The 10,078-nt window shown below is 36.0% G+C and overlaps 1 protein-coding gene across 1 annotated transcript; it reads right to left on the bottom strand.

Annotated features, from left to right (window-relative positions):
* Positions 1–1,882: 1,882 nt before the first annotated feature.
* Positions 1,883–10,078, bottom strand: LOC123541220 (putative nuclease HARBI1). Its single transcript, XM_053527175.1, has 6 exons — positions 8,757–10,078; positions 6,556–6,695; positions 5,891–5,967; positions 5,373–5,490; positions 2,982–3,128; positions 1,883–2,659 (listed from the first exon to the last, which is right to left on the bottom strand). Exons 1-5 carry the CDS (start codon positions 8,964–8,966, stop codon positions 3,107–3,109), a joined length of 567 nt encoding a protein of 188 aa, XP_053383150.1. The 5' UTR covers positions 8,967–10,078; the 3' UTR covers positions 1,883–2,659; positions 2,982–3,106.

The raw sequence follows: 10,078 nt of genomic DNA on the forward strand, positions 1-10,078 counted from the left end.
TATTGACAACACGGTCCAATGCAATTTCATTTACAAAATCGACACGGATGCTGATAAAACAAGTGGAAATATGACCCCTAACATTCCTTCTAGTACACTGTATGCTAGGTATATTTTCTTGATAGTGTTTCAAAATTTCAAAAATGTATACACCGTAATCAATGTAATGGATTCTAATGAGTTCAGTACGTACAAAATTGAATGTACCTGTAATTTCTGAATGTCAACATAGTTATAAAAGACAGGAAATTATCTTGCACTGATCAAGCAAGATTAAATATACCCAGGTCCAGGTATAATATTATCCATATAAAAGCCTAAACGGTCCTTTAACACTTAATGTTTGCCTCTCAATATTGCTGTTTCTAATGAAACATATCGTACCTAATAAACTATGAAGAATGGTTATTATTATCAAAAGAGAGCACATTTGCATGACACATGGAAATCATCGTGTCAGTTATGCAATAACCAATATGTCCTGCTGCTATCCATAACAAAATTTAGTAGTAATCATTACATTACCTATAAAGTTGCAGACGGAACTGTTTAAACAATTAGAGATACCTTTATTTACTTTAATGTATTTGTCATCAGAAAAATCATTGTGTAAATATCTGGCCATAAAATGATTGATTCGGACTGATAGTTTCGGAAGAATATTTGATATAATTAAACTGCCTGACTCGGTTAGAACTAAGACAATAGAAAGTTTTTCAATGATATTCAGACTAACTGCAAACATCAATACTCAGACTAATTGATCCAAATTGCAACCGGCAAAAGTTCTGACATGTTTTAAAAAAATTCTTAATCTACTCTTTGAGTTCTTGAGACTGTATGATCACTGTGTAAATATCTGAGTCTGTACATGCTATATGTTACATTAATACAGAACACTGATGTTTTGATAATTCAGATATCTAGAAAGTTTTTTGTAATAAATGTAAACTAAACAAGCCCTGCTCGCCATTTTCCAAAACGTTGCCAATCGCGTTTTTCTTAATGATGTGTCTTTTAACTGAAAATCGCTGTATGAATATCATGACTTTTAAAAATCAAATAATTTATATTTGCATACTGCTTCAATTCTCGCTTAGATGTCTGGAAATTCTTATCATCATATTACATCATCATTATATAACATCTACTTAAGTCTAAAATGCAGTTTCCAAAACTCTTAGATTCTACTCCATCAGAGTTTAACAACGGAAAAAGGTTGTTTCCTAATATATGAATAAAATACTCATGTTTAGTCATATACGTAAAGTCACAGTATATACGTAATGTTTTCATGGTATTACGACGAATGTTGTTATCCATGTTCGCCTAGACACAATAGATTCTTTGTTCAAACAAGTGTCTGCTAATAAAGTCAATTCAATTCAACATGAACTTTTATATCATTTATGTTTATATTTAGAGACATCATTCAAACATTCATGCAGTTTGTTATTTTCAACCAAACTTGACATAAATGGTAAATTATCATTGATAAAATTCTCAATCAGCGACTACTTATATAGTGCCAGTACTTGCATACATTTCTTCTCAACAGACCTACGTGATATTTCAAACAGTAAATCAGTTCAACCTAACTCGATACTTACACATGCTGCCAGAGGCTTATATATTTTGTAGTCAATATTCCATGAAAGACTGAACCATCCGCCGAGGAAATGGATAATACCAAAAATGAATAAGAGTGTTCCTTGGGTTGCAAGTTGTGCGTATTCTGGTTTCTCGTGTTTCGTGGGATAGTATAGGCACATGCTTAACACACTGATGAGCAAAACGGGCAGGCATGTTATCTGTAAATGTACAAACCAAAACTTGACAGAAATAACATTAAAGTTGTCTTTCTAGGATTTATAACGAAGTAAATTAAGCAAGTTGCTATTAACTTAGCATGCCATTAAATGAAATTGATAAAACGAGACCTGGATGAGTCTTGGAATGTGTTAGGTATAGGTTAATAAATGGGAGAGTGGTACCTTTGAGTGATAATGGCCCTGGAAGAAGATAATAGCCCTCCTTGTACTAAAACATCTCTATGTATACTATATTTATCTGTCTGGATTTTAATAATACCCGTTTATTTTATAGATTACAACTTGATCGAGATGTGTCCTACCCAAGAAAATTTAAGGAAAGCAACTCTGAATTGATCAATAAACTGAATTCAGCATAACACCAGTGATCAAAAGTGAAAGAAAAAACAAAAGACACGAACTGTAGTTAGCATTAAAATCATTCATCCATTGATCCATTTCATACAGTTAAAAAACATGGCAACGAAGATGAGGTTTTGATTTCTATTGGCAAACAATTCCATACAATTGGCCCTGAATATAAAAGACTACCTTTTAAAATTTCACAGTTTGTATCTGGTATATAAAACTTTAATTTTGCATTAGAATGCAATGTTAAAGATGTGTTACTTGCAGAAACATTTCATTTATATAAGAAGGATGTAAGCCAGTTGACACTTTATATATGAATGGACAATGCTGTTAGTGTTTGTTTACATTATTAAATCTATAACAACTTCTTTCAGTGGTTTTCGTACGTCCATAATAAAGAACATCTGGTTCCCTTTCACTTAGAATATCTATGAGGTTAAGACTCATGGCTAGTGTTTGATTTTGAATCTTTGAATCTAAAAGATAAAAAGAAGAATTTTTACTAAAGGCTCTTCCAAAGTGTTGAAAGCAGACTAAGATTTTTACAGACGTGGAAACTTTTGATAAAGGCAAGAATTGGTGACATTCCAAAATCAGTGAAAAATTGACACTACAGAAGTTGTCCACTTTGCTTTAGATATTGGTAGATAGTCCTTTTTAAAAAAAATAATCAAATATTTCTGCTTAAAAACGGAGATAAAGGAAATATATCAATATTTAGTAAATTAGTGCACTAAGTAAATCGATAATGAAAAGTCAAAACTGAAATTAAATAGAAACGGGAATGCAGATATTTACAATAAAAAGGACCCTTGGTTTCTTGTCCTCTTGAAGACAGTTGAATACTTCCATCCTAGTACATCAAGTGTAAAAAAGCTCCCTGTTTGTCTATATTCCAGCAAAATATTGTCAACAATTGGAGATCAGTGCAGTCTCTTGATGACACTGGAAATAGACTAAATAGATTAAATAAAATGTACATACTCAATAATAATAATAAGATAATTCTTGTTAAGTAAATCTAGTCAATGGTCTCCTTGGCCGAGCGGTTAAGGTAGCTGACTTCGAATCACTTACACATCGCCACTGTGGGTTCAGAATTTCGCTTTGGCTATACAACTCTTTAATATAGGGAAGCCATTAAGCTGGCTTACGGAAGATTGGTGGCTATACTCATGTGCCTGCACATGCCTGAAATAATTGCCAAAGGAGTACCTAGTGTTTTCCACTATAAGCGAAAAGTCGCCATATGGCCATTAATTGTTACAGTATGGCGTTAAACAAAAATATCTCAGCATAATTTGTAAGTTTGATATAAAGTAGCAAAATAACATTATCTGTCGTTAGCACATATTTGACGTCGCGGGAGTGTAATAAAACCATTAAATAACAAGAGTTCAAGAATGTCACAATATACGCCCGTCGCAGCAAATTAGCAAATAGCAGCTGTGTTTGCAAATGGAATCTTAACTTTGTGGTTGTTTAGTAATTATTGTAATTCTTTTGTTTTTCTATGTTCACAAAAAAACTGCTTACCAAGTAGAGATACCTTAAAATACACCTAAAATTTGAAAGTAACATCCATGTTGTACCACAGAAAAGTGATCTTGGTTTTATCATATGGTTAATTCTAAAAAAAAGTTACAGTATAGGTTATTTATAGTAACAACTAAAGGAAGTTAATCTTAAAAAAAAAATCCAAAAAAAATTTGTAAGTCCACAGAAAAATCCTTACCCTGTAGAGGTAGGTCAAAATACACCTCAACATTGGATGTAGTATGCATGTTGTACTACAGAAAAGTGGTCTCGATTTTTCCCTACGACTAGTAATGAAAAAGTTGCAATATAAGCTATTTATAATAAAAACAAAGGGAAGTAATTCTAAAGAAGGGACCTGCGCATGACACTTCGTCTCATGATGGTGTACAATTGTGCCAAGTTACATCAAAATCCCTCTTTGCATGAAGAAGAAATGCTTCGGACAAAGTCATTCTTGAATCTGACCTTTGGCCTCTAAGTGTGACCTTGACCTTAGACCTAGGGACCTGGTTCTTGCGCAAGACACTCCATCTCGTGGTGGTGAACATTTGTGCCAAGTTGTATTAAAATCCCTCCATGCATGAAGAAGAAATGCTCTGGAAAAGTTTTCATTCTTGTTTGTTTGTTTGTTTGTTTTGGGTTTAACGCCGTTTTTCAACAGTATTTCAGTCATGTAACGGCGGGCAGTTAACCTAACCAGTGGTCCTGGATTCTGTACCAGTACTAACCTGGGGGGCGTCTTATCAACGATCGTACGATTTTCAAAATCTTATCGTACGATTTTGGTCTACGATTATCTTACGTTCGATCTTACGACCGTCTTACTAAAGCGATCTTACGCTGGACAAAGATCGTACGATTTTTTATGAATGTGCGATTCTTACGCATGCGCCCTTCCTTTTAAGTGCTCTTCAATAAGGAGATAGTTCGCGAACAAACGTCAAATAATAACTTCTTCTGCTGCATCGACGATGGAGTCAAGTCAAAAGAAAATGAACTGGTCTCCTGAAGAGAGGGACGTACTAGTTTCGCAATGTCAGCAGTCAGAGGTGGCGACGGGAAAATTCTCGTCCACCCTGACTGCTGCGGGAAAAGCCCGCTTTTGGGCAAACGTTACAGAAAGGTAAACACCGATGAAAGTTTAGACTGTTGTCACTGTTGTGTACGTATGACATGATGTTACATCTTGTCTAATAGTACAAGTACTGGATATTCCTAGGATAGAGCAATTATAGATCTATTTATCCTCGTGTAGCATGTCCAGATTTTTGGCTATTACTAAGTGGCTGCTTTTTAATTTCTTACATATGTCACATGATGTGCAGTTACAGTTTGACAGTCACAATATAAAACAAACTTTATGCGTCAGATTAGGCAAGTAATAGATCTATATATAATCAGGAAAGTAAAGGTCAATGGTCAATGCATTATCTAAATATACATTTCCGCCAAGTTTCATTTGAACAAGAGGCCATGAGGTGATAGAAATTTCATGTATATCACCAAACTATGGTAATGAAATTCCATCCACCTATTCAGAACAGTTCTTCACCCTAGTTGCACTTATGTTTTACTTTCCTTTACAAGAAAGATGTTGGGCTCCATTCACATGACAAAGATTACAATTAAGTACTTATCAAAAAAATATACCTTGCATCTGGATCACAAACGGCTTGAACATTTAGAGCATGGTAGTTCTTTCTACAAACATATGCTGCCTCATCTTCTGTGGGTGCTTGAATTGGTATTAACGTACCATCTACTGCTCCTATAAAAATATGTGAAATTATTACATAATGTAACGAAATGTGAATATACATGAAAAAGAATTGCATACATGTGAATTGCAATAGGACTCATTTATATTCTTCTTGTTTGTAAGAAAACAAAAGTAGTAAATACACATTTCAATGATTCTAGTCATTAATGTACCCTTAATATGTTTCATGACTCTTTGGATAAACATTGTGACATCTGCTATGTCTGCTTCACTTCCATTTAATCTGATGACTTAGTTTTAAATTTGAATTGACCACAATTAAAAACAAGACATAGTAATCATCAACTCTAAAATTCCAGGCTGATTGGATGCAAAATGTATTTGACTGATACAATGAGGTTGCTAATACATAAATTGTAATTTTAGGGATATTTCGTAAGATATATACCTATGATGTTGGGTATTCTACACTTTTGGTAGAATTTCCTTTTTATTTCATTTAACTCAATTCTATCTGTTGGAAACCTGAAAAAAAAAACAAGATTATATTCTTCTGTATTTAATTTAATCATTAAGAATAAAAATAAATGTATTGGTTTATACAAATTTTGACATAATGTGTAAGTCTTAGTAGAACAGAATACAGAACAGTGAAATGCAGTGTAAGCTTTTTCATTCTGCAAGAGGTCAAGTGTTCAAATCCTTGGCAAGGCACACATTAATTTACACTACATGTAGCTATTGATGACATTCATCGATTAAATCTCAATATAAAGAAAAGCATATATCAAAAACATGCCAGTTTTCAATCATGCCCATTTTCAATAAGAATAATTCAGTTCATTGTCTACAGTTAATGACTTAAATACTGTTTTTCCATCTTGGAAAACTATAATTGTAACTGAAGTAGAAGTTGCAATAATAAGATTACTTCTATCCTGAAAAGATTAAATATGATACATGTACATTCATTGATCAACTAGCAAAAAATCAAAAAAAAAATTCTCATAAATTTCATTCCTATTCCTGAATTTGGACAGATATAAGTTATGGAACTTTATCTTGTATGCGAGTAACTTTCTTTTGTGATAATGTAACAATATTACTGTATACCTGATGTTCCTTAACCTTAGATTCACACTGTTAATGAACTCATCCACTACAGTGGCTGCTGTGGCCTTGGAAACCCCATGCAAATCTGCGACCTCTGATAAAAAGTCACCCTTAGCCAGAAATCTCAGCCCAATGAGAACCTAAAAATATAATGTTATAGTATATACTTTTAATATATCAAAGTAACGTATGCAAATTATAAGGACAGACTTGTATTAATTCTTTTTTCCAGCTCAAGGAAAACAAAAGAAGCCAAATTTAGACGACTTGGTTGCTCTATTGATATATTCAGTCAAACCTGTCTGAAAAGCACATCCAAGGAATAGCAAAAGGTGGTCTTTGTTGACAATTGGTATCTTCTGTCTATAATTATTATAAACGGGTTAAACATATATATATATATATTTTTTTTTTTTTTGATTTAACGTCGCACCGACACATGGTAGGTCATATGGCGACTTTCCAGCTTTAATGGTGGAGGAAGACCCCAGGTGCTCCTCCGTGCATTATTTCATCACGAGCGGGCACCTGGGTAGAACCACCGATCTTCCGTAAGCCAGCTGGATGGCTTCCTCACTTGGAGAATTCAACACCCCGAGTGAGGCTCAAACCCACATCAATGAGGGGCAAGTGATTTGAAGTCAGCGACCTTAACCACTCGGCCACGGAGGCCCCTAAACATATATTTAATATGGTCTGACGGCACTTAATGTAATCTGGGAGCATTTAAACATTCCCGATGTAATCTTTACAGACAGCTACAAGGGTTTTTTAATGGATTAGCCGCTTAGTTTATACCAATTTATTTCAGCTCATTGTATTTTACTGAATCACTTTCGAGTCCGGTTTCTCGAAAAGTCAGTAATGGTGTCCTTCAGGAGATGCAAATGGCACCTGTTGGGGTTAGAACTTGTACCTCCTGAGTGAGCGGCCAACAACTTATCCCCTACACCACTACTCTAGGACTTGAGTCTTTCAAAATCATGTGTTAAGGAGAACAAAATACAGTTTGCTACTTATAATGTGTGTAAATGTTAAGACAAACATAAGAAAAGACACAAAGGGGATAATGTGTTAAATGGGCTTTTATTGCATGAAGAGGCTTCTGCTTCAGCTGAGGAGGGCTATATTAAGTCTGTTTACCGTGTCACCAGTTTATATAGGACACCCAACACTACACCATAGCAAAAGCAAGGGATTAATACACAATAAGTACTTGGCAAAAGGGCAGTGCTACTTCTGTAATGGTCACACATTCATACAGCTTTATAAAAATAGTGACAAAGTAATTAAATACACAGGTACATGACACATACCAAAAAAAAACACCTATTGGAATACATGAGCCGCGTCATGAGAAAACCAACATAGTGGGTTTGCGACCAGCATGGATCCAGACCAGCCTGCGCATCTGCACAGTCTGGTCAGGATCCATGCTGTTCGCTTTTAAAGCTTATTGGAATAGGAGAAACTGTTAGCCAACAGCATGGATCCTGACCAGACTGCGCGGATGAATTCAACCCATTTATATGTTGGTTTTCCCATGGCACGGCTCAATTATGGGAATTTTAGGTATTTGTCATGTACCTGTGATTAAATATATTTGCATATAGACATAAATTCAGATAATTTGGGCCCTTATTTGATTGCCAAGCACTTGCAGATTATTGTCCAATGTTCAATTCCTATTTTACTTGCCAGATGTCTGCCCATCATTCAAAATCTATGACAAACACAATACTTACCCATAATTGATGTTCAGCTACAGCTTACCTAATTTACATGTATAAGACATAATACTTCAGCAACGTAGAAATTACATCCAACCGAAATGTACTGTATATACATCGTTTTATGTTTTATTCGAACATGGAATTTCAAGTCTGAATATTCGTTCATCCGAAATACGTAGCAACACATGTCAGTGAAATTCCTCCAAAGTATGGAAAGAATGCCATACCAAACCTTTTAAAAATGTCTCTTAGAACTCATACTTATCTACAAGTTTATTGTAAACTGTAAATGTCTAAGGGACCCCTCTAAACACAATCCGACAACTCTGTGTTGTGTTGTTGTTGTTGTGTTAAGGGAGATAACATGCGTTTGTGTATTCGATACTTTGTTACATTTGTTGTCTCTCCTTGAATACACATACAGTACAGTATATTTAATTAACTTTATAAACTTTAGTATTAAATCACCTTTGTCATGCTCTGTAGGGGACAAGAACGATCTGTCTTGGGCGACAGGTCTTCCCTACAGAGGCCCTCCAACTCTGCAATTGACGCTTTGTCAAGTCTGTATCTGGAGACGACCTCCTGCTCTGTCAAGTGGTCAATGGTAACCACACGTTCCTTGAAATTTCGCCTTTTTCGCCGCTGGCGTTGCCTTTGTAATATTACGGCGGCCATTTTGTTTGATCTACGACTGCTCCTTAGCGATCGCAGACTTTATACACAATCTTACGATTATCGTACGACATAGATCACCCACGATCTTTGATAAGACACTAGCAAAATCGTACGATCGACGTACGATAATCGTACGTCAAAAACGGTCGTACGATCGTTGATAAGACGCCCCCCTGTTCTCCGCAAGTAACTGCCAACTTCCCCACATGAATCAGAGGTGGGGGACTAATGATTTCAGACACAATGTCGTTTATCAAATAGTCACGGAGAACATACGCCCCGCCCGAGGATCGAACTCACGACCCCGCGATCCGTAGACCAACGCTCTACCTACTGAGCTAAGCGGGCGGGCTTTCATTCTTGTATCCTTTGACTTCTAAGTGTGACCTTGACCTTAGACGCAGGGACCTTGTTCTTGCGCACGACACTCCGTCTCATGATGGTAAACAATTGTGCCAAACTACATCAAGATCCCTCCATGCATGAAGAAGATATGCTCCGGACAATGTCATTCTTGAATTTGACCTTTGATCTCTAAATGTGACCTTGACCTTAGACCTAGGGACTTGGTTCTTGCGCATGACACTCCGCCTCATGATGGTGAACAACTGTGCCAAGTTTCATCAAAATCCCTCCATGCATGAAGAAGATATGCTCCGGACAAAGTCATTCTTGAATTTGACATTTGACCTCAAAGTGTGACCTTGACCTTAGACCTAGGGATTTGGTTCTTGCGCAAGACACTCCGTCTCATGATGGTGAACAACTGTGCCAAATTTCATCAAAATCCCTCCATGCTTGAAGAAGATATGCTCCGGACAAAGTCTGTGGACGCCGCCCGCCCGCCAGGGGGGGGGGGTTCCCATAATACGTCCCGTTATTCAAACGGGCGTATAAAAATGATAATACACTAGTGTAATAAAGCTTTGACGTCGACGTCGTTTATAGTATGGGAGACGTTAGTCAAATTAACTTGTTTATATACGAGAAGAAAGTAGATTTTTTAATGTTTCGACAGTAAAGGCTAACATGTGATGAAAACAATTACATTTGATGTGCGTGAAATTAGCCAGAGCAGCCAGAGTAGCCAGAGTTCGGCCAGAGTAGCCAGA

This window comes from Mercenaria mercenaria, chromosome 16 (assembly GCF_021730395.1).
Source record: "Mercenaria mercenaria strain notata chromosome 16, MADL_Memer_1, whole genome shotgun sequence".
Classification (NCBI taxonomy): domain Eukaryota; kingdom Metazoa; phylum Mollusca; class Bivalvia; order Venerida; family Veneridae; genus Mercenaria; species Mercenaria mercenaria.